This window comes from Myotis davidii, unplaced genomic scaffold (genome assembly GCF_000327345.1).
Source record: "Myotis davidii unplaced genomic scaffold, ASM32734v1 scaffold370, whole genome shotgun sequence".
Lineage (NCBI taxonomy): Eukaryota > Metazoa > Chordata > Mammalia > Chiroptera > Vespertilionidae > Myotis > Myotis davidii.
In genome coordinates, this window is record NW_006288615.1 from 13,145,311 (window position 1) to 13,171,156 (window position 25,846).

General features: G+C 43.4%; 2 protein-coding genes across 2 annotated transcripts in view; both read left to right on the forward strand.

The window, feature by feature from the left end:
* The window catches only part of PDE11A (phosphodiesterase 11A), a 292,656-nt gene extending 280,301 nt beyond the window's left edge, over nt 1-12,355 (forward strand). The window contains exon 20 of the mRNA XM_006760580.2: nt 11,246-12,355. Within this exon, the coding sequence (XP_006760643.1) occupies nt 11,246-11,401 (156 nt within the window). The 3' untranslated portion in view covers nt 11,402-12,355. The remainder of the gene's footprint in view (nt 1-11,245) is intronic.
* Nucleotides 12,356-21,536: 9,181 nt separating this feature from the next.
* On the forward strand, nt 21,537-24,331 carry LOC102756286 (tetratricopeptide repeat protein 30A). The gene has a single exon (XM_006760581.2). The coding sequence runs from the start codon at nt 21,766-21,768 to the stop codon at nt 23,761-23,763; it is 1,998 nt and encodes a 665-aa protein (XP_006760644.1). The 5' UTR covers nt 21,537-21,765; the 3' UTR covers nt 23,764-24,331.
* Nucleotides 24,332-25,846: the final 1,515 nt, after the last annotated feature.

The following is a 25,846-nucleotide window of genomic DNA, read 5'->3' on the forward strand; positions in this document are numbered from 1 at the left end:
TCTGGACTGGTCCAGATGGCCCCGATGGTCCCTGATCACCAGCCAGGCTGAGGGACCCTACCCATGCATGAATTGGTGCACCAGGCCTCTAGTTTTAGACTAGGCACTTGAGCATCTGCAGCTTTTGGTACCCATGGGGTTCCTGGAACCAATCCCCTGCAGATACTAAGGGATGATAGTTTAAGCTAAAAAATAGAAGAGCAAATGCTAATAGAGTCTGCTAGTATCTATTCTTAGAGGTCCCATAGAGGCACCCTACCCATTTTGTTTGGAGAACCCTAGGACTCAAGGCACATAAACAGCATAAAAAAATCTATAGTAAACAACTTTGTGCAACTCAACACACTAAATTTTAAATATGGCCCTTTTACACATTGAACTTTGCAAAAATAATAGATTTTTATCTAATTCTTTAAAATCTCAGGTGCACAGTTTTACCAGGTAGCATGCTGGTGTGTGGCGAGGTGGATTGTTACCATGTGGCTGTGTTTTACTTACATGTTCCAACCACCTCTTATGTGAAACCCCATTCATCAAAGGCTGTGGCTTCTGGGTCAGCAGCCATTCCTTCCCAGTCAGCTGTTGCTTACCCAGTGAGCATGATTGATTAGCTACCAATCTACTCCGAAAACCCAACCAACAGGATAACCTATGACAGGATCCTAGAGGGGCTCATTATAACAGAGGAGACAGTTCTCTTTGCTTCCATTTGCACTGGCTGTCTTTGGGCTTGCTTGTTATTTATTACTTAAAACCCTAGTTTTATTTTCTTAAGGCAGGAGAGAGTAGATGTGTCACAAATAAAAGATTCATTGTCCACACCTAATGTTTGGGAGGTGGTGTTTCTTCATTAACCGGGGAGGTCACATCCCTCCTGTAAATTTGTCTTGAAACAGCGTCACAGACACTAGGACAAAAGAGTTGCCTACTGTCCCCACACCACAGTTAGGTGTGAGCCACCTGTCATTACCAACATCCCAGTTGAGATCTTTCATGTGAAGACACTATGAGCTTTGTACTCAGATGGGCCCGGACTGACATTCGGGCTCTGCTGTACACTTGACCATGTAAACTTTGGCTCTTTTAACTTATTTTTTCCCATCTCAGTCTCCTCGTCTGTCAAAACAGGGCAGAGAAGACTTATGTCACAGCATGTTTGTGAGGTTAATCGGCTCACATCTGGAGAGGTCCTAGCATGGCACCGGGAACATGGGACACATTCAATACTCCGGTTAGTTCACTTTGGCAAGATGTGTCTCACTGTCGATCACAATTGCCGGGAGCCGGTCCTTCCTTGCTGTTTCAAGGGACCTAGCATATATGGCATACTGTTCTTAATATGTTTGCTCACCTTCTTGGCACTGTGTGTTTTAACCAAGGACACCTCTCTGAGAAAGGTTGTTTCCCCAGGTAGGGATTTTCCCCTGAAGTTGGGGAGGGAATAAAACCTCTTAACTGCCAGGCAGGTAATTAATCACTTTAACTACGAACAATCATGCTTAAGTACATAATCTTTACTCCCTGGAATGGAGAGAAGCAACGCCCCAGCTACAGAACCTGGCGACCGAACCTGGCTGGAGAACCTAGTGAGAGAACATGGCTACAGAACCTGGCTGGAGAACCTGGAGAACCTGGCTGGAGAACCTAGCAAGAGAACATGGACACAGAACTTGGCTGGAGATTGTGGCTAGAGATCCTGGCAAGGCTGCTGATCAACTGAACACTGTCTCCGTGTCATTCCTTCTTCGCCGACTCCGTCCACACCTTTGGGGACCCCTGGACCTGCTGGGGCTGGACCCCAGCACACAATGAGCAAACTGTGGCCCACAACAGATTTGGCCCACAGACTTATTTATTTAGTCGAATGCTGTTTTTAAAACTGTAAAATGTCCAGTTTGCCATAGGCCCCACCACTCCCAATTATGTCATGCGGCGTATTTCATTCATTAACTTTACTGGCCTGGCCCTGTAGACATTTGAGTTTAAGACTCTTGCCCTATGTTATGGAAATAACAATGCTATTAACTCAAGGAGACTAAAATCTCCGTCTCGTACATTCAGAATGTTAATGTCATTTGTACATATAATTCCCCACAAAGGAATCCCTTAAGCTTATAAATAAAATAAGCTAAACAAGCAACCTGAGAGGTCACGAAGGAAATGGAAAGGTAAAGACAAGAGGAAGAGAAAATCACTATAACGCTCTGTTGCATTTTCACTTTTACAGGCACTACCAATCTGCTCCAGACCCTGGAAGGAAAATGACCTCTTCCTAAGTTATTACTAGCACTGTAATTAGTCTTCAGGATATTAGACATCGATGCTGCAAACGTCGATGCTATCATTTGGCTGGACTATGCCCTTAGGATTCTGATTACGGACCTGAATCATTCTTTCGGTAGATTCTAATGAGCTTGCTTGCCTCAGACTAAGCATTAGCTCCATAGCTTTATCATTTTTACTGCTACTTGGGTAACTGCCTCATATTATTTCGGTTTTAAGATCTCAAATATCCCTAACAAAACGAAGTCCTGACAACATTTTTGACATTTGCAAAAATCTGATCTAGCCAACCTGTTACTGCTGAATAGTAACAAATCCAGAGTAAATATCATATATACAAAAATGGGCTTCCCACCTGGAAAAATACTCTCACCTAATACAATAATCATGGAATAATATTGAACTCCCACTAAGGAGAAAATAACATCTAGTTGCTTTTGTCCTTTCTGTCCGAGGTCTCTTGGTCCATAGAGAAAATCCAGGCTAAACGGATGGTGTCACCAGTTCCTCTGAGTCCTCCTTTCTTGGAAACTGGGATTCACAGGCCTGCTGACTTTGCCACCAGAGGAATTGGCATCCTCTCAGAGTATTTCTGAGTCCCCATACATGGCGGGCTAAGAATGAGCAACCTTTTGAACAGCTTTTAAAGAGTCTGGCAGACTCTGGGGGTTCAAGGAGAAGAGAGGGAACTGCTAGCTGGTGCCTGGCTCTCATTAACTTGGGGAACGAGGGTGGCTCAGCTGTTTATGCTGGGACATTGAGACTCCCTCACATCAGCCACCAGTTCAAAGTCTGGGCGGGGGGGTCAATCCCAAGTAATTCCTGGGGGTGACAGGACAATAAATGATAATAGTGAAAGACCCATTATTTGGAGCCCAGATACTCACTCAACTTAGTTTACACAGAAATGGAATTTCTTTAGCTCAAGTAACTGGGGAGCTTCGAGGGACAGTGGGCTGGTGCCTTCTGCTGCATCAGGGGAGTCAAAGGCCAGCATAAGACACGGGTCCCCTCTCCCTGCCTCCAAGGAAATCAGGCTTTCCCCACATGTCTTGGCAGCTTTAAGGTCACATGTTCATTACAGTAATTATTCACACCAAAAAAAAGAAAGAAAGAAAAGAAAAGAAAACTTCCTCTTCAGTAGTAACATGTAAACCTAGAGAGAGGTCTGATTGCCTCACTTGATGCCTATCCCCATCCCTCCACCAATCCCTGGGGCACGCCTATCGTCGACCCTGAATTATGTGCCCACTCAGATCCCATGGAATGATTCTGGTGTAGTTTCTGCTGTCTACTACAGCCCACTGCCCAAAACACATTAGTGTATAACTCCCCAAGGCAGGGAATTTGCTCAAGAATCAAAATGCCTAGAATCATCTGACACCTGCACAGGTAGACAGAAAATGGAGACCTACAATGTAGCATTGATTCTCTCAATCGGGAATTGCATGCAGCTGCTAGTGGCAGAGATCTGAAATCACAAGAGCTTACCAGTGGTTCTCAACCTTGGCTGCACATTAGAATCACCTGGGAATCTTTTTTAAATCCTGATTTCTGGGCCTCATCCTCCAGAAATTCTGTTTCTTTGTTACTAATGTTGTGGCCCCACCCCATAACCAAGAAACCGAATTTCCAGAGGATGAGACCCAGAAATCAGGATTTTAAAAAGATTCCCAGGTGATTCTAATGTGCAGCCAAGTTTGAGAACCACTGGCTTAAACAAAAGAAATTTGTTTTTCTCTCTGTGATAAGTAATAACCCAGAGAAGTCAAGTTGAGGCGGCTATGATATGGCAGTTCCATAGCCGTCAGAAACCCAGACCCTGCTTATACTCAAGGGTGCCTTGTAATTACAAGATGGCCACTGTAGCTCCAGCCATCATGTTAATATTCCAACAGTGAGAAAGAAAGAGAGGCCAGGGCAAAGGATGCACCTCCAAGTTGCATAAACTCCCACTTAAGAGTTCTCTCAGAAGTTCCTCCTTATGAATTCTGCTTATACCTCCCTGGCCATTCCGAAGCTCAAGGAAGGCAAAGTAGCAAGCTCTGTTAGAGATATCACAGTCCTGATGGAGTAAATGACACTGCCCCCAAATAGGACAGAAGTCATAATGCTCGAGCCCTTTATACTCCGCTGCATTCTAGCCTATAAAGAACCCAATAGTGCACAGTGCCTGGCATGTTATGTGTGTAACATATGTAAATGATTATTAATTGTCTGACTTTAGCAATTACACACTAAAGACTTATTTTAAAGGTGGGTTCTTTAATGTGAATGTTTAAAAATATTTATCCAAAGAAGTCTTGGTTTGCTTCTGTGTTCACCATTAGTGTTTGATTGTTTGTTTTTCAAAGCAAGTTTTAAAAGCTGCTGGAAGCCTCCTATGGTAGTTAATACATTATCTTAAGCAATTGAATGCAAATTAATTTTTATACAACCTTGAGTTTCAAAGGCCATTGAACTGGGGAGGGAAGAAGCGAGGTATAGGAGGAATCTGTTTGCTGCTTCCCATCTGGGCCTCACAGCCAGCTCCATCTGCTCGCACATGTAGTAACTAGCACTTAGGCTAGTCCCCTGCCAACACACCATGTGGAGTTTAGCTTATTTTTTTTCACTCAGGAAAATGTTACAATACATAGAAAGATTTTAGGAAACTTGATGGGATTATTTTTGGCATTTCTAAACTCTGTGTTTTGAATATGGTGAGTTTGGTTTTTTTAATTGATTTCAGAGAAAGGAAGGAAAAGGGAGAGAGAATTAGAAACATCAATTATGAGAATGATCTATGAATTGCCTTCCATTGGGGATTGAACCCACAACCCAGGCATCTGCCCTGACCTGGAATCGAACCATGACCTCCTGGCTCGTAGGCAATCGCTCAACACTGGCCAGGCTAAACTCTGTGTTTTGAATATGGTGAGTTTGGTTTTTTTAATTGCTTTCAGAGAAAGGAAGGAAAAGGGAGAGGGAATTAGAAACATCAATTATGAGAATGATCTATGAATTGCCTTCCATTGGGGATTGAACCCACAACCCAGGCATCTGCCCTGACCTGGTATCGAACCATGACCTCCTGGCTCGTAGGTCATCGCTCAACACTGGCCAGGCTAAACTCTGTGTTTGGTACCATAATCCAAATTTCCATTGGGTTTTATGGATTATTTCTTCTTTTGTTTTGTTTCTGGATTTCATTCTCTGTTAATACTACAATTCTTTTTTGGTAGGGTCTTATAGCACGTTTGTGTCAAGTGGGAGCCACTGAAAGGTTCAGGGTAAAGAATGGCAAGGTTGGATATGTGACTTGGAGTGACCACGATGTGGAGAGTGGACTGGACAGGAACCAGCGGAAGCAGGGCCCACTGAAGAGGCTGTAGCAGGTTAAAGCAGCTGAAGAGATGATGGTAGTCTGAGCTAAGGTTGTAGAAATGACAACAGACTGACACAAAAGACACATTGGAAGTAGGACTGACAAAACTTGGCGATATTTTGGGTGTAGGAGGATAGGGAGATGTCATGGGTGACCCGTAGATTTCTGGGTTGGGCAGTTGGTGGAGATGAGAATGCTCAGTTTCCTGGAAAGTAAACCTGAGAGCAGAGGAGGGTTTGGGGAAGGTGATGAGTTCAGTTCTGGGCAATCAGTTCACTTTCTGGCCTTTACAACAAGATGGAAGAGTAGGTTGGCAAACGTGATTCTTAGCCAACTGCATCATTGCAGCCTGGCACATGAAATTCAGGAATATGTTAGATTAAGTCATGAATAATCTCAACCTTTGGGAACCAAGAAGGATTAGCAGTTGAACAGTTCACTAGTTAAAGTTTGGATTTGCTCCCAGAACTGGACACTTCTCTCTGAAGTCACTTACTGGAAGCAGAGGCCTCCTTTGTTTCTCAGAGATGCCCTTTGCACATGCAACCAACCTGTCATGTGGAGTCAAAAGCATTTTGGGTCCCGCTGCCACCTGCATGCTCTCTTACCCCTCCTCTTGAAGGCCTGAGCAGAGAGGACACCAGTTGGTTATATCCCGAGAATGATTTTCCATTTCTTTTATTTAAAGTTTTTATATGTTTAATTAATTTTTTAGAGAGAAAGGAAGGGAGAGGGAGAGAAGATAGAAACATGAATCTGCTGCCTGTTGTACACCCACTGCTGGGGGCCAAGCCCACAACCTGGGCATAAGCCCTGACTGGGAATCCAACCAGCAACCTCTTGGTGCATGGGACAAAGCTCAATCCACTGAGCCATGCCAGTCAGCTGTTTTTCCATTACAAAATGCCGACCCCTAAGTGGGCTTTTTGACGTTTTCACTGAGAAAGTAAATAGTACAGTAGTAAAATGATCATCTCTTCATAACGGGAATATTGCCTCAAACAGGTATTTGAGAAGGGCTCCAAAGTCTATCTTTATATTTTATCAAAAAAAATAGATATTTTAGAAACATCAATGATGAGAGAGAATCATTGATTGGCTGCCTTCTGCATGCCCCCTACTGGGGATCGAGCCCAAAACCCGGACACGTGCCCATGACAGGAATTGAACCCGGGACCCCTTAGTCTGCAGACCGAGGCTCTATCCACTGAGCCAAACCAGCTAGGGTCTCTTAGTTTCTGATTATTTCTCTTGGGTAAGGTAGGAATGGGGGAAAGCAGAAAAATACTCATTCTTATTGTCAGCACTCTGGAAATAGATAATTCAATAATAGGACATGAAAACCATCTTTTTTCTTTGGCCTTAAAATAAATAAATAAATAAATAAATAAATAAATAAATAAATAAATAACCAACCAAGTCAGATGAATTCCTCCACATTTTTAAAAGGTCCTAGTGACATAGCTGGACATTACCAGGCTCCAAGATAAAGCTGGTTTTCATTTGGTGGGGTTCCTCTGTTTCCCCTTCCAACAGCAGAGAATGGGGGTAGTAACTCACTCTAAGAGCATGGCTCTCTCTTTGCTTGTTCCCTTGTCCCACATCTGCCCATCTATCCAGCACTTGAATTCCAAGAAGTGATGATGTGCACTTATGGGACCAACGGTAGCAGATATGGATCATGATGGCAGAGGAAAAGCAAGGCCAGAATCTGATTCAGAGCAGCTGGGTGCACTGATAAAAACAAGGCCTCGGGAATAATGGTAATAAGAGAGAATTCGCTGTTCATTTCCCAAGGGGGTCATTCTGGGTTTGTTTTTGCAGCAGGATTTTGTCACAGGTCAGAACGTCCTGACCCCGCTCCCCACCAGCAGCAGCTGTCCTAGCCTTACCCCTTCTTCCTACCACCACTGTGAGGGTGGGTTAGAGGCGGGGCTGTCACTGTGCTAGGAGCTAGAGATATGAAGAAGAAAGCCTTGTTTCCTCTCTCCCTGGGAACTCTCAGGATAGGACCCAAGACTGTTTAACACCAATAACTCGAGGCTTCCACTGCTGGCTGTGAGTCACAACAGGGCCCGAAAGGAGAAATGCATTCAAGTTGTCAGACAGTGGACAACAGGCATCCCATATGGTAATTCCTGAGAGAGCAGAACAAGTGAGGTGAGCCCCACAACGGTCCCAGCTTCCTACCTGCAGAGAGTTTCTAGGCTGCAGCACAGGGAGGGGAACCCAGGCAGAGCCCAGGGGTCTCACTGTGGAGGTGGAGCCCGGAGTCTGGGAGGCCCGAGTTCCCAGCGAAGAGCACCAGAGAAGGGAATGGCAGGAAAGAGAGCTGAGGTCCGCGGAGGGGCCTTAGGTCACATCCAGCCCTACCCTACAGTTGAGGCAGCACATGAGCCATCAGTCCTACATTTCCCTAGTAGCTCTGGTTTAAAGGGCAAGCACCCCAAGGGCTGGGACCATTAGGTAGAAGTTACAGGGACATAGATTTCAGCTCAATGTAAGGAACAGCATTCTAAAATCAAAACCAAATGTAAACTGAACGCCCCTGGGAAGTAGTGAGTTCCCTGCCTCTGGACATGAATGAAAACTGAAAATCCATGCCACCGGGATGCCACAGAGGAGACCCAGCAGCCCCGGGCTGATGGCACAGCACAGGTACCCTTGAGTCCCTCTGCGTATGAGCAGACAGGCAAGAAGTGGTTTCTTTCTTTTCCACTGAGTGAACAGCAAGTCAAACAAGACAGACCCTAGAGGCATTCGCACAGAACTCATCCGGTGGCACTTGCTGATGAGAAGCTTTCAGGAATACCCATGCCTTTCTAAATACTGGGAGCCATTCTCCTCCTGACAGGCCTTGGAAGTTAGTGTGTGGGTCATCCCTTGCCTTCGTAATTTCTAATAATCCTATATTTGTGTAATGCGTTTGTAGTGTGTGGGGAATAATTCTTCAGGATTGTGTTTTTTCTACCTTTGCCTAGAACCAGCACCTGACAGAGAAAACGATAGTCTAGAACAGCGGTTCTCAACCTGTGGGTCGCGACCCCTTTGGGGATTGAACGACCCTTTCACAGGGGCTGCCTAAGACCATCAGAAAACACATATATAATTACATATTGTTTTTGTGATTAATCACTATGCTTTATGTTCAATTTGTAACAATGAAAATATATCCTGCATATCAGATATTTACATTACGATTCATAACAGTAGCAAAATTACAGTTATGAAGTAGCAACGAAAATAATTTTATGGTTGGGGGTCACCACAACATGAGGAACTGTACTAAAGGGTCGCGGCATTAGGAAGGTTGAGAACCACTGGTCTAGAATGTCAATTAAGGACAATGTAGTGAGAGAAGGAATTCTGAGAAATATGTACTCCCCCAAAAGATGTTTTTCAGCACAAAGGAAGCAAGAGGGAGAACAAAGAACTAGATAAAGGCAAGAAACCTCTTTGGGGGACTAAGCCAAATAAACTTAAATGGTTTAAGGAATAAATTGGTGGAGTAATTCGAATCACGGGCAGGTGCTATGAATGTAATTTAGTAAAATGCTCGGGAACCTGCCAAAGTAGAGAAAAATGTGTTGCTTTTGAGATCATTTCCCAGCAGCTTCATAAAAGAAAACTGATTACTAGAATTTAATAAGTAAAACAGAGCCAGAAATATAGTAATCAAATGAGTTTTTAATTACATTTCAGACAGAAAAAAAAAAATCCAATTTGTGCTCCTGGGATTAAAAAAAAAGTTCTAGAGAAACGCTTTTGTAGCAGGAAAATAACATAAACACTAATTTCCATAGGAATTACAGTAGTCAGTTTAATTAAAAGGCCTGAGCAGAGTGAAGAGGCACTGGTGCCAAGCTCTGCTAGATGAAACCGTGGCCCTGGTTGCTACCTCACACTGCTGGCTAAACAAAAACACTACGCGTTGAGCAGGAACAGGCACCTGCATTTTTTTCATGGACATAGATGGGATTTTGATCGCTGCCTGAGTTATTATATTGCTGTTTCATTTTTGTATGGAATAACTAATACATCTGGTTTACAATTAGATGTTGCTCTAGCCTGTTTGGCTCAGTGGTTGGAGCATCGGCCCTCGGACTGAGGGGTCCCAGTTCGATTCTGGTCAAGGGCACGTACCTGGGTTGCAGGCTCAATCCCTGGCCCAGGTCAGGGCGCCTGCGGGAGACCACCAATCGATGTGTCTCTCTCACATCGATGTTTCTCTCTCTGTCTCTCCTCCTCCCTTCCACTCTTTCTAAAAATCAATGGAAAAAATATATACTTAGTTGAAGATTAACAACAACAAAAAGTGTAGGTGCTGTTGCTTGGTGTGGTAAGTATCACTTTTTAAGGGAGAGAATACGCTCTGTGGAAGGGACATGGATGTGGAAGAACGTCATCTCAGCCAAGTTGGCCTGCTTACTGCTCTCGGGGGTGCCAGTTATTTCCGGGCTTCTCATCCCTCACCTACTTACCTTACATCCAGTTACATTCTACTTGTGGTCCTGTCACCTGCTGGAGAGGGAGGGGGAGGGGATACACAGGTGGCTGCAGCCGCTTAGGGAAGAGAGCTCTTCCGCCTGCGGAGGACTTTGCTCTTGGCCGCCCCCTAGCCACCGCTCAAGCTGGGAGAAGGCTTTTCAGGAGGGGTGCCTCCCAGTGGAGTGTTCCCCTTGTGGTGAACAGGGCACACCGGCAAGGTGTCTCCCCGGCCCTGGGGATCTCTTATGTGGCCACAAACACGGAGCCGAGGCATAAAGAGGAAACAGGAAGTGTTACCTTTCCATGAGCTAACACCCACAGCTCCACGATCCTTGTTCCACTTTAGGGGTGATCCAAACTTTGTGAGGCCAAAAGTTTATACCACTGGGGAGTAGGGGACTTAAACACACACACATAGTTAAGTAAAAAGGCAATATTTAGAAGGGTCTCCTACAAATAGGACCCTAAATCCTGACCTTCATTAGCCTCATGGTCAGTCGCCACCTCCTACATTTCCTCTTCCCTCGTCTACCCGCTTTTGTCCCTCTCTTCCACACTCCGTTTCCCTCATGTCTATTTCCACACATGTTCTCCCAGTGATCTGTACCTTTGGCACAGTCCCAAGATCCTTGCTTTAAAAATGAGAACCTCCTCTTGTTTCAAGATTTTACCTGGCCTCTTATTCAGGGAAGTCCACCTGGAGTCATCTCCGGTGGAGCAAATGGTAAGTTTATTTTTGTAAAAATTTAAGTTCATGATCTATTGAGATCTGAAGGCCTCCATGGCAGACAGAGATACACGTATTAGTAGACATGTGTGAGCTAGGTATTTTTTTTCCTCTCTTGCTTGATGTGGATCTAAAACAGGGTCATAATCTAATTGGCTGGCACCTGGGAGTAGTGCACAGCCACCTGTCTTATTTTTTCATTTTCTGCATCAGCTCTATTAGTATAAAACAGTGACACTCAATGCATGTGTACTTCTTGTAAATAGCTCGTGGTTACCAAATAATCATCGCTCTCATTCCTCACAGCCAGTTTCCATTCTCACCGTGAAAGCTGGAAAATCATGTCAGTGACTCCAGTTCCTCTCTCTGCTTTGTTTTAGGCCTTGGTGAAGGTCAATGTGAAACTGAAGCCGATGCTGGACTCGGTGTCTGAGAACAGAAGTAAGTGGGAAGAGCTGCACCAGAAAAGGCTGCTGGTCTCAGCTGCCTCCCCCTCCTCTGCGGGCCTCCTGGTGGCCGGGGCAAACAGTAACTAACCCCCGGGGTCAGCTGCTGCTGCAAAATGACTGCATCCTGAAGAGCCAGCGTTGGTCCAGCCTCTTCATCCTATTGTTCCTTTAAGCTCAGACAGACAGAAAGTCTGGAGGATCTGCTGGGAAGCATGACTGGGGCTTCACCTTCAAGTGTGGCCAACAGGGAAGGGCGTGACAGGAAGGACAGAGGAGGAGGTGGGGCAGGGAGCACACCCCAAGATCCTCAACCTTCCATGATGGACAGACATGGGCTGAGCCTGAGACAGGCGCTGGGCAGGAGACAGCTGTGGATCCAGGTGGCCCTGCCCATTCTGACCCAAGGGAACACAGAACAGTACAGGCGTCACTAATGCTGCTTCATTTTGTATATGGCTCTTTTATTTGTTACAAGGCAACAATGCCTGCCCTTGCATCTCTCCCCAGTGCCCTTTAGTGCCAGACTGTCCTAAGAATCCTGATTTGTATGCTGTAGAGGTATTTTATTTTTATCCTAAAGCTTCTTAATGATGGCTCAGAGCCAGGAGACTAGTGTACGTAAAAGATAAACTATATTATCCTTACAAACACCAACTATTCCCACGTTTCCCCTTAAAAAAAGTCTGTAGTAGAAATACATCAAATGTGTGTGTCTGATTGGGTTTTACACAAGATGCATAACATTGCATTGGGATTGTGATCACCTTTTTCATTTTTTTTAATTCAATCTTCATTGTAGATCAACTGCACTCCCAGAAGGAATAGATTAATAGGCTTTAATTAAAGTAAGGATGAAAGGAAATCTATAGTTGGATTTACCACAAGTGGCATATGAACATTTAGAAACTATTTCCAACAGCGAGACATTTCACAGGACACAGCAGCACCATGGAGAATGATCATTGACTACCTTGAGTTCTCCTAGTGATGGTGTTTGTATAAAACTGAAGGTCACTGTCAGTACCATCCTACGGGCAAAAGCAGGAGTCTCCAATTTTGGATTTTTCCTTGAGTGTTAGAAACAATGTCTAGCAGGTTAACAAAAAATGGTCTAGGCCCGTGGTCGGCAAACTGCGGCTCAGAGCCACATGCGGCTCTTTGGCCCCTTGAGTGTGGCTCTTCCTAAGCCTTAGGAGTACCCTAATTAAGTTAATAATAATGTACCTACCTATATAGTTTAAGTTTAAAAATTTAGACCACATATTCTATTGAAAGCCAGGTTTATAATGGGTAAGAATAAACTATACTAATAAAAGGGTAATATGCTAATTAGACCAGGAGACCTTCCGGGAGACAGTCCGGACAAAGCCATGGTAGTAGGGCCAAGACAGAGGCAGTTAGGGGCAATCAGGCCAGCAGGGTGGGCAGTTGGGTGCAATCAGGCCAGTGGAGGGGGTAGTTTGGGACAAGCAGGCCAGCAGGGGGGGCAGTAAGGAGTGACCAGGCCAGTGGGGGGCAGGGGGCAGTTAGGAGCGACCAGGCTGGCAGGGAGGGGGCAGTTGGGGACAACTTGGCCGACAGCAGGGGGGCAGTTAGGGGCGACCAGGCAGGCAGGCCGGGGAGCAATTAGGGGGGGGGCAGTTAGGGGAGACCAGGCAGGAAAACAGGTGAGCAATTGGTCTAGGACTGTGAGAGGATGTCCGACTGCCAGGATTGGATGATGTCCAACAGTCAGACATCCCCCAAGGGGTCCCAGATTGGAGAGGGTGCAGGCTAGGCTGAGGGACACCCCCCACCCCCATGCACAAATTTCATGCACCGGCCACTAGTATGAAATAAATGCAAGGACTAGAAAGCCACTTTGCTTCCCATTTTATCTGAGATTGAGGTCATGCTATGCCTTATCCAAAGAATGGGAGTGAGAAGCTAGCTTTGGCATAGTGACTGGATGACTTTGGACACTTCACCCAACTTCTCTCAGTCTGTTTCCTCATTTGTCAAATGAGATTACACTAGGAAATGGTTTTCAAACACATTTTAACCTTGTAACTCTTTGTTCAAATAAATCTCACAAGGAATCCCCAAGATATAAAACATCCTCCATAAGTCCTCCACTTGGCCGGTTTGGGGGTCCAGGGCCCCTGCACATCCGCATGCCTTTGATTACATACATGGTGCTCCATAAGGGGCTCTGAGGAGTTTGAAAATCCCTGGACCAGATGAACCTTGAAGTTCACTCCAGCTCTGAAAAATCTAAAATTTATAAACCATGTTTTGTTCTTATTGCCCCTGGCCAGTATCAGTTATTAACTTCATTACTCAAATACTAAGGAAATAGGGGCTGAGGTCCACAAAGAACATTGTTTTTCTGGCACAGAGCAGGCATTCAGGAAATGTGTTTTTAAAAAATGGGTGAATTAAGGTACCAAAGCGGAAGTGAGGGAAGAGCAGATACACATAGGGACCAGGTGGCAAGAAACAAAGTAAAATTATAAAGCAGGCAAAGGGGTAAAAGAAGGAGAAAGAGGAAGAGGAGGAGGAAAGGGGGCAGAGGGGGAGGAGAAGTGACTGAGGCAGGTGGTCGGAAAACTGCCAAAGGGAAGGTGAAAGTCAATCCACACAGACAAACGCACGTCTAACCAAATCACATGGGGGTGCACAATCCTGTCATCAATTGCTTAGAAAAGAGAGATACTTGAGCAGGGAGAGGTTTGACAAAAGAGAAGGAAGGAGTGGGAGTCCAAAAATATAACGTTCCTAGCTCCCCTTCACAGCTGCCTCTGCAGGGGAGACTAGAGGGACCGGAGGAGAAAATGAGCGCAGAAAACATGGCCTCCGCAGAGCAGGTAAGAGGAGGCTGTTCAGATTTATGGGTTTTATTAAGCCAGTTTTCGGAATCACTCTGCTATAAAGGAAATAGCTTCTGCCGGGCTGTCCCTCCTCAGGTGAGGAACAAAGGGTGGGTGGAGTTAGGGACAGACCCCTGGCGCCCGCAGCTCAGCAGCACTGCAGGTGTTGCTCTGGCTATTGTGCCGCTCAGGTTTATAGCACAAGCGGGAATTGCAAAGCAGACCGGGTGAGGCAGAAACGAACCCACATCTGTTATCCTCCCCAACAATATAAATAGCCCAGACAGATGGATGCCAGTCTATCTACAGCGACATTTTAAAGCGTGTGCCTGCTGATAAAACTGGACCCAGGGCCCGTGAAGACTGCAGGCAGCTACAAGCACTATAGCGATCCTGAACACGGATGCTGCATATTGCTGAAGGGAACATAATTTATAGCACAGACCCCACGGCTTCCACTAAGGTTGAGTTTTCCCTTCATTTCCTTGCCTTTTTATTGGCTTCACTGCACGGTTGCCAATAGCAACGTCCACTGGTAGCAAGGGGAGTTCAACATCATTGCAATCTGCCATACAGTGGAGCCCTGACAGTGTCAACCATCCATCAAGCAGCTGTTTGTAATTGCCTCCATCTATTTTTCCTGCCTGGAAGTATCTTTCCTATTGTGGGTCAGAATTCAGAAACTGCTGACTAATGCCTTGGCCTGTTCCTCCCGACCCAGGCAGTGGGAAAGGAGGGTGGCAACAACCCAGGCGGGTTAGAGGTTGAACTCTTGGGAGTTTAAGGTTTTTACATCCCTTTTCTAAATAATGTATAATTTTCCAAGAATGTGAGGTATGTGTAGTTATCCATATATTTGGCTTTTCCAAAACAGAGAAAGCGAAATTTCCCCAATCCTTATTATCATATTTATTTCCTATTGGAGGAAGGCATTTAAAACGTGAACCTTCTTACAAAACCTCCAATTGACCAGATTGTGTTTGCTTCTTCGGCTCTCTTGGCATTCATGTTTGAAATGACTTCATCCTACTTTCTCCACAAGATGCATTTGTTTTAGAGATGCTATTTCTTCTCTTACTAGTCAGTGTGGAGATGACACATGCACAACCTACTATGTAGCTGGCAAGCCTGGCCAGTAGGGTCAGCTTGGCAAACTGTAAAGGGCGCCATCCGTGCCCAGCAGGACCAGGGCTCCCTCCTGCCTTGGCCACGGCTGGACCTGTTATCTTGGGACTCTCCAGGCTTCAGGTTTTCTGTTATTAAAGTAAGAGCACTGATTTCATTTCCACACCAAAGGATCAGCTGTATTTAACTTTTAAAAACATGTCTTCAGAGAGCTGTCTTGTTTTCTGTTCTCGAATAAAATAGGAATAAACCTAAAAAGGTCATCTCATTAAAAGCAAAATAAAAAATTACATAAATGGGGTAGATTTAAAAATAACCTCACCACAGATATGTCCGAGCCTGCCTCTAGTGATCATAAAAGATATTATCATCAGTACAATTTTTAAAAGATATATACTTTTATCACATAAAGGACAGTTTTAGATGATTTCATATCATAGATATCCCATAAATGGTAGTCAATTTAACCTGAAAGTAAATTTATAAAGCGAGTCAAAAGAAGTTAAAATTGCATGTGTGTTTTCTGTTTCTAAAATCTGAGATGTCTATTCATTTCCAAGTATTTTATATTTACATACATGTTAGGATAGAAATAAACACACAATAGTGTGGTGAGGCCTGAGGTGTGTGTGTGGGTGGGGGGAGTCAAGGACAGGGGGAGGGAGGTCAGTGGGGGAAAAAAGGGACATCTGTAATACTTTCAACAATAAAGATACATTTAAAAAAAGAAATAACCTTTAAATTTTTGTTAGTGTAATAACAATATTATTGGTAAGTAATTCAGTTTCTGTTTCTACCTATCAAAATTTTTCCACTTGCCTTAGGTCATTAAACAGAGTCTGCTTAATTTACTTTGCAGTACAATTATTTTAAAATCCATCTCTCCGGCTGACTCTTTGTGAATTGCAGAAACATAAGATATAGTTTTATCTCCAGTAGTAGTGGACTACTACTACTCCAAGTGGGACTGAAATCTAAACAGATTTAAATATAAAGTGTTTTAATTGGAAAAAAGAAAAAAAAAACAGGAAGGATTCATTAAAGTAACAGAAGAAAACCTGATTTGGGAACCTAAGAACTCTGGCAGAGCCACTGTAGCGAAGTTCCATGACCTGTTGTTCTGCCATGTGCTGTAAGGAACTCCCAAAACTCAAATGTACCAGGAAATTTAAAGGTTGAGTCTGGCTACAGGAAGGCCAAAATTCCCTAAGTTTCATAAGTGAGCGATAATAGAATAAAACACATAGCTGGCAGAAATGAAATGCAGTGTGTCTGGAGAATTTCATGATGAGCACCTGGATTTAGCAATGACTGATGTCTTCCTTACATTGTTTACCTTTACCTCAGCTAGTAATTTGGGGTTGTACATCTTTTCTAATTTAATTTTGAATGTTGTTGCATATTTGGTACATTTCTCAACAGTGCTAAAGATGTTTATCTGTGTATTAAATCTATAACAATGTTTTGAATGTACACACTCCTACAGAAATGTTTGTTTTATTAAGTAAATTAAGTATTTGCTGTGAAAAAAAATGTTAAGGTCCTCATTTATCTTTGTATTTATTTTCTGTGTGCATATGTGTCTGTGTTACAATATTTTTTTTCTTCAGATTTAGATTAAATCATACTGAGATGAATTTAAAAAGAAAGAAAGAGAAAGAAAATAGAAGGAAAGGAAGGGAGGAAGGAAGAAAGGGCATGGTGGTGTGGAAATAGGAGGCTAGGTTTTGTTGGGTCTCATTCCCTTAGGGAAAAATTGCTTGCGCCATTTTATTTTTATGTACAATATTCTAAGAAGGATCTCCTACTGATTTGCTTCCTAATTATTGCTTTACACAAAAGAAGGGAAATATGTTTTCAATTGAGTTGCCTGAAGTCACTCCCTTTGTGTAGATTTCCCAGGCTGATGTTTCATTGTAAGAATACATTATAGACAGCTTGGCCATTTCACAAGTAACTAATTCATGATTTTGAGGTATCTGCTGCTTTAAGAGACCTAAGTATCTTTGTTTTTAATAAAATGCTTCATGTTTAACTAAAGCTCCGGAATAATCTTTCTCCTCATAAGGGGGATATAAGGACTAAAAGAGGCAAGCATGCATCTGAATACTAACCATTTAAATTCTGGCGATCACGTTTAGCCCATTAACCTTGTCTGGATCTGTGATGCTTGCCTGTGTGGGAAGGATACTGGGACAGCCCTCTCCTTGGAACACTTTAAAGATGACAAAATAATTCGAATTATTGAAGTTTTCCTAGAGGGAGAAGAGCCTGCAGCCAAATGCAGGTTCCAGCGTCCTCACAGATTGCTCAAATTTGCATGGGCAATTACACAGGGGGATTGCATCAATCCAGGGCCGTCAGCCACACTGATGCCATACAATTACACGACGGCTTCGGTGCTTAAACTTTAAAATTCTTACAGCATTGTGCCTGTTCTATTAGAACAAACTGCAGCAAATGACCCAAAGCCAATTCAAATGACTGAAGAGGAGGTACCCAGGGGGTGGGGGGAGGGAGTGGGGGAGAGGGAAGAGGTGTAGCGTGGCCCCTACTGGCCAGCTTAAGCAATCACCAGTCCTCGGTGCTGGCTGCAGCAACCACTGGCATCTTAATCCATGCTTTTCACGTGTGGCCAACAATAAGAATCACCAAATTCACAGAAGAGCTGTAAAGATTATGGGGGAAGTCAGGCAAAGCAGGACCTGGTCTCGGTACAAAAAGTACCCTTTATAAACACGGGGCTAGAGTAGTTCTTTGTTTGGGTAGAAGGTTGATTATTTTAAATGCCAGTATCCACAGTTGTGCCTTCTCTAATTCCTTTTATAAATCATATGCTGCTATGATCTCTGATAAATTAATTTAGATCATAATGCCATAAGCCCCCAAATATAAACTACTTGATAAATGATAGATCCTCCCTTCCCCCAACTGGTGGGCGGAGTATGACGTAACCTGCAGCCCGGAAATACCTGAGTGACTAACCATGTACCTTACATGGACTATACCTTGGACCACCAATCCACACCTGCCAAATACCCTAAGCCCTTGTCCTATATGGACAATGCAGTAAGCCACCAATCAGTGTGCGCCGAGTACACTAAGCCCCCACCCCTTCCCATTCCGCCCCTCCAAAGGCGTGCCCACCCTGCACTTGCTGCTGTCCTCCCCTTGCGAGGCAGCCCGGCAGGTGCTTCTCCTCTAATAAAGCCTGTAGTCCTAGTTTTCGGCCTCTGTCTGATCTTTCAATAATAAAACAAGCTATATTCAAGAAGAAAATCGAATTTAAAAAATGAATAAAACTGGAATTACCAGGAAAGAAGAATTCATAACGAGGTTAAATGTCTCACCATCTGAGTATAAATGTTCCTAAGTATTGATTTGGAATACAATCTTTCCAAAAGTCTTAAAAGATTAAACAGATACTCCTAAAAGTCAGTCAACTATATTACCAACTTGACACTAATTTATTATTTTCTTCCCTGTTTATGGTAAAAGATGGGGGAGGGAGGAAACAAGATAACTGAGCCCCCCACACTGACCATATTGTAGAAAATGGCCTGGAACAAAACGGGGGAAGAAATGACAACTGGAAATGCCTTCCTTCATTAAGGAAGATGTCTGACCACAGCTATGGTTGTGGAGATGTTCACAAATAACCAATGTTTACCAATAGGACACTTACAGGATTAATAAGAAAACATACCTTCCAACTAGTTTTAAAAGAAAATGACAAATAGATTAACAACACAAATAGGATTTGATCATTTCACACTTTGGCAAGCAGAAACATAAGCATGTTAAGAAGCAAAAATGCGTAGTCTAAATGCTTTTGGCTTCTATACATTTTGCCTAAATGGAATTCTTCTACGTGGTAAACATGCCTCCCCTTATGCAGCAAAATCCAACACCACTTTCCCAAAGTAATTCTGTCCAATGAGGCACTAAATCATTTTATCGCAACCACTAAATTATTTCTTATTGCTAGAATGGCACAATACAGTTACCTTTTTGATATATGCTCCAGATTTTCAAGATCCTGTTGGAAACACACTGATCCTTATGACATTTCATGTCATTTATTGCTTTCCAGAATTTCTATCATTAATTAAAGGGTCTTCTTTCACCATCTCTCCCCCTGCGCGCGCGCGCACTCACACACACACGCACACACACACACACACACATCTATTCCCCAACTGCCTATAGGCAGCAAAATAAAAGTCTAGCGCAGCAGCAGTGATGGTCACGCCAATTTCACAGTGTGATCTGGGCACTCATTGCATTTTGAAAATGAACCTGCCCTCCATCTGTCTAAGCTGAAAGTCCTGCTTTTGTCAAGCCGGCACATGAAATAAGGGGAAAGACACAGAACAGCTCCCTCCTGCCCGCTTCTGCTGCCACACTCACAGAGAGTTACCGACACAAAGAGGGGAACCTCAATGAAACCGGTAGGGATCAGAGAGCAGACAGTCCTTTATCTTTCTTATGTTTCCAAGAAGCCATTTGAAGGTGAATGCTTTCATGATGCAATTCTGAGAAACAGGCAAACTAAAGAGATATATAACACAATTTCCTGTTGCCATGTTCTATCATCTTACCTTGATTTAATAGCAACTCACCCAAAGTAACAGTTCATACATAAGGATTTTAAAATACGGAGCCTGAGTGTCCAAAGGACACGTGTAGTTTGGCAGCTGTGGAGGTGAAGATCCTCCTCCACTCACCCTCAAATATTGAGCAGCACGAGCCAGCATCCCTCAACCCGTGTACCTCCCTGGTTTGAAGGCCCTTCAATGGTGCACACAGAGACTAGGTTGAGAGAAGCCTCGGAGTAAGGTTATGGGGACCCTCATCAACTGCTTTCTGTAGGTGGCCAGAGCCCTACTCAACCCTGCTGAAATGGGTGTAGTTGGTCCCTTTCTTGGTATTCATACAGTGGAAGCTTCCTTGTCCGATTCCACCCGTAAGAACACAACTCTGCCAATTTCTGAGCAAAGGAAAAGACTGAATTAGTACATAAAATCCATTGCTTTATGATAGGAGCAATCACAAGTCTATAAAAGTCCCCTCCTAACTATTCCAAGTGACTAGGAGTTATACCACCCCCACATTACTTCCTAACATCTGCTCACAGCTACAGTTCAGGCCTGGAAGCTCACCTTTCTATTACCCAAACAAACTTGGTTGCTTATTTAAATACAGAAAAAAAACCCCACTAATTCATTGTCGTACAACTTGGCACCAAACACTGAGCCCTTAAAAACTCACCTATAGGAGGTATATGGAATAGATTATTTATCAGTCACTATTTCCTACTGAAACTAGCTGTTCGAATATCATGACACAGCTACTAACTATTTAACTGTGTGGTCTTGGGCAAGTCACTTGAACCTTTCTAGTAGACAGATTCTTCATCTGTAATATATAGACTATAGGGTGGACAATGAGATTAAAATTAATACATGTAAATGGTCTAATAGAGAGTCACATACTACAGTTGCTGTTGGCTCTGAAATTGTATATATAGAAAAGATGTAGGGGTAGCAAAACTATAGAGGAGACAGATGAAGGACTGTCACTGAAGTCTTTAAATTTATAGCAAAGGTGCTTTTATTCAAACACTGTTTTTCTTGGGTATAGTCAGGTCAATACAGATCATGGAAAATCAGTGGGGATATAGGGAGAGCAAGAAAGATTTGTTTCTTAATTTCAATAAATATTTGGAGGACCAAGGCAGAAAACACAGCCAAGTTTAAACACCAATATCTGCTCAGTAATACTTGTTTATTAAAAAGGGAAGTGGGAGACACTTGGATCTAAAATTTAAAGACTCTCATACCTGATAAGATTCACAAAACCATTTCCTGTGGAAACAGCAAAAACAAGGACTCTTGGTCTCTTGTTCTTACAAAGTGTGCCCTCAAGGCAGCTTAAAAACAGAAATCTAGGGGAATTCCAAGGAAATATTCCACCTTTTTTATCCCATTAATTTACAAAAACAAAACACGAAACAGCACATGTATGCAGCAGGTAGTATATAGGACACACGACCACAAACCTTCCTCCCCCTCGCCAAAGATCAAGATGACACAAGTAGGAAGCAACTCATCTACATAGAAACAGAAATCCAGTGAAACCCATCTGCCAGGCTGTGGCTCCCTCCCGCAAAGACTACATCTCCCAGAAAGCAAAGCGGCCAAGTCCCAAGTGGCCTGGGTGCATTTGACCGATGCATGCCGGGAAGAAGAGTTTCTGCCGCAGAACTACCAGGAAGGGCTTCCTCTCTCTTCCCAATTCATTTCCTCCGCAAATCGTCTTCGAGGACTGTATCAGCACTCGAGAGACTCTGTTCAGTGATTCCTTTATATTGCTAACGGTCTCCTTCCGTTGCAAAGCAATATCCGGGCTAGGAGTTTTCCGTTTCCGGTTGGCTTGTTGCCTTGGCAACTGGGACGCACAAGCATCTTGGCGGTTATGGCGGGGCTGGGCAATACGCCGATCCCCGACGGGGAGTTCACCGCGACCGTGTACCGGCTCATCCGGGACTCCCGCTACGCCGAGGCGGTGCAGCTGCTGGGCAGGGAGCTGCAGCGGAGCCCGAGGAGCCGCGCCGGCCTGTCGCTGCTGGGCTACTGCTACTACCGCCTGCAGGAGTTCCCCATGGCGGCCGAGTGCTATGAGCAGCTGAGCCAGCTGCACCCGGAGCTGGAGCAGTACCGCCTGTACCAGGCCCAGGCGCTGTACAAGGCCTGCCTTTATCCCGAGGCCACCCGGGTGGCCTTCCTCCTGTTGGACAACCCCGCCTACCACAGCCGGGTCCTCCGTCTCCAAGCTGCTATCAAGTACAGCGAGGGCGATCTCCCCGGGGCCAGGAGCCTGGTGGAGCAGCTTCTGAGTGGGGAAGCGGGTGAAGACAGTGCGGGTGAGAATGAGTCAGATAGCCAGGTCAACCTGGGTTGCTTGCTGTACAAGGAGGGACAGTATCAAGCTGCGTGTTCCAAGTTCTTTACAGCCCTGCAGGCCTCGGGCTACCGGCCTGACCTTTCCTACAATCTGGCTTTGGCCTATTATAGCAGTCGACAATATGCCTCGGCTCTGAAGCATATTGCAGACATTATTGAGCATGGCATCCGCCAGCACCCAGAGCTAGGTGTGGGCATGACCACTGAGGGCATTGATTTTCGCAGTGTTGGCAATACTTTAGTTCTTCACCAGACTGCACTGGTGGAAGCCTTCAACCTTAAGGCAGCCATAGAATACCAACTGAAAAACTACGAGGTGGCCCAGGAAACCCTCACTGACATGCCACCAAGGGCAGAGGAAGAGTTAGACCCTGTGACCCTGCACAACCAGGCGCTGATGAATATGGATGCCAGGCCTACAGAAGGGTTTGAAAAGCTACAGTTTTTGCTCCAACAGAACCCCTTTCCCCCAGAGACCTTTGGCAACCTGTTGCTGCTCTACTGCAAATATGAGTATTTTGACCTAGCAGCCGATGTCCTGGCAGAGAATGCCCACTTGACTTATAAGCTCCTCACACCTTATCTCTATGACTTCTTAGATGCCATGATTACTTGCCAGACAGCTCCTGAAGAGGCTTTTATTAAGCTGGATGGGCTAGCCGGAATGCTGACTGAGCAGCTCCGGAGACTCACTAAACAAGTGCAGGAAGCAAGACACAATAGAGATGATGAAGGGGTCAAAAAGGCAGTGAATGAATATGATGACCTCCTGGAGAAGTATATTCCCGTATTGATGGCCCAGGCAAAGATCTACTGGAACCTTGAAAATTATTCAATGGTAGAAAAGATCTTCCGCAAATCTGTGGAATTCTGCAATGACCATGATGTATGGAAGCTGAACGTGGCTCATGTTCTGTTCATGCAGGAAAACAAATACAAAGAAGCCATCGGTTTTTATGAGCCCATAGTCAAGAAGCATTATGACAACATCCTGAATGTCAGTGCTATTGTATTGGCTAACCTCTGTGTTTCATATATTATGACAAGTCAAAACGAAGAAGCTGAGGAGTTGATGAGGAAGATTGAAAAGGAGGAAGAGCAGCTCTCCTATGATGACCCAGATAAGAAAACCTACCATCTCTGCATTGTGAATTTGGTGATAGGGACACTTTACTGTGCCAAAGGAAACTATGACTTTGGGATTTCTCGAGTTATCAAAAGCTTGGAACCTTACAATAAAAAACTGGGAACTGATACCTGGTACTATGCCAAAAGATGCTTCTTGTCCTTATTAGAAAACATGTCAAAACACACGATCGTGGTTCGTGACACTGTTTTTCAAGAATGCGTGCAGTTTCTAGACCACTGTGAAGTTTATGGCAGGAACGTGCCTGCTGTTATTGAACAACCTCTGGAAGAAGAAAGAATGCATATTGGAAAGAATACGGTCACATATGAATCCAGACAATTAAAAGCTCTGATTTATGAGATTATAGGATGGAATATGTAGTCATGTCTGTTAATGGGCATGTTTGTTATCTATATATGGTATTCTCTTTTGTCTGTAGTTGTCCTTTGGTTTCTTTACATTTGTTGAAATTTTTATCCTTTAGAAGTTAATATAGTTGTAACTTTTCTTTTTAGTAATCTCATGAAATGAAATGTAATGAAAGAACTTGAACCCTAGAAGTGTATGAGAAAATTCAAAAGTGAATGAGAAAATTGTGTTTAATAGTATTTCTAGTGCCTGTGTTCCCTCTCCTTTGCATATTTGTGCTTTGGTATATCCTGAGGGAACCCTCCATGACAATATTACATTATCCAGGGAATAGGCACTATTAAGTCCAGGATTCCGTTAATGTGTAGGACATCTGGGCATTAATAATCATTTCAAGAATATTGTGTAGTACTCCAACATTAACCCTTATAATTACATTTGTAATGCATACATTTTGCATAGACCTCCTAAGTGGGGGTTTTTTTGTGGATGATTTTGTTTGGTTGGTTTTTAATATGCAAGACTCGGGGAATTCTTGTGCCATAATAAAATTGTGGTGCTATGGTGTGGAGACAATAAACAATTGACCAATTTCCATTTTTCTTCTCCATTTATTAATAATTTAAATATACAAACATGAATATAAGATATAATCATACTATTTTCATAATTTATCTTTAACATTAATAATAGGTAGTTTTTAATTCTTATCCTTGTATTTCTACTTAGGGCACATGAATCCTAGAACATGTTTCCATGTTCTGGCCTCTTGAAAATGAAAAAAATTGGTATGCTGTTTCAATGATCCTATCAACCTCCTATCCTATTCATATAACAGAAGGAATGGTCTACCAATGGATTCTAAAGTCATATCTGGTAGATTCATACTACAAATGTCATACTTAACAGCTTCTCAGTAGTGTTTTGGAGTTCTCACTATGAACCTCAATCATTCTGCTCAGGCATTTAATTTTCTATAAGCTACAAAAGCTTTACTATTTGTTCCACCCTCATGTCTGATAATGGTTTTTGGCTTTCTTACCTATATTTCACACTCTTAAAATCTATATTTATCCTGTGTTATTTATTGAGCTTTGTAAAGATGCAAAGGATGATAGTAATAATAAATATTTAGTTTGAGGAAGTTTTCCATTTAAGAAGACAAGGGAGCATATAATATGAGCTAAATCAGTTTGCATTCTCTGCTAGTAACAGTCACCATGTCTTGCCCTCATGCAACAATTGCTAGGTGATATCTTTATATAAGCAAGGAACCAGGTACCCTAAAAGTAGTTTATATTCTACTTTAGGCTGTTAAAAAAGAATGTGACATGAGCCAATGAACTTTCAGAGTGGGTGTGTTTGCCTTTGATTGCTAGCAATGGCTGGACCATTTCTCAAGAAAGAACAGTTTCATTGTGCCAGTACAAGATAGACTGTGTTTCCAATAAGACCAATTATGACCTTAATCGTATGGCTCCACTCCATTTTTTAGTTCTTTAACAACAGACTATTTGGACACTGGCCCAAGTTCTTTGAGAAGTACAGGTATTAAATGGATGATAATTTTTTTTCTTGGTTCTTATGAGGTTTGTTCCATGACTTAATTTTCCTCCATAATGTGGTTGGTTGGTCTTAAGTTTTATAATCAACTAGAAGCCTGATGCACAAAATTTTTGCAAGGGACTTGGCCCTTGCAGCTGTGGTGGCTTGCCTCAGCCTGAGGTGACCACAGCAGCTGCCTCAGCCCTCCCAGCCCTGGCTTCATCTGGAAGTTCATTTGGAAGGACGTCCAGTCTAATTAGCATATTATGCTTTTATTATTATAGACACTTCCTTTCATTTTCCAGAATTGATTGTGTCTCCTTGTGAATACGGGCAAATATCAAATGTGGAAGCTTTCTAATATGTTCAGTGTAGAAAATAGGGAAAAATAAACACTTGAACTGACAATGAAAAGACTAAGATATTTGCTCTTAATTCTTCTAAAAAATGATATACAAAATAACATATATCCAAACTATTATAAAATGCATTTTAAATCACTTACTCTTGAAATAATTACAGGCTTTCCTGCCCCTAAGGTGAAGGCCTC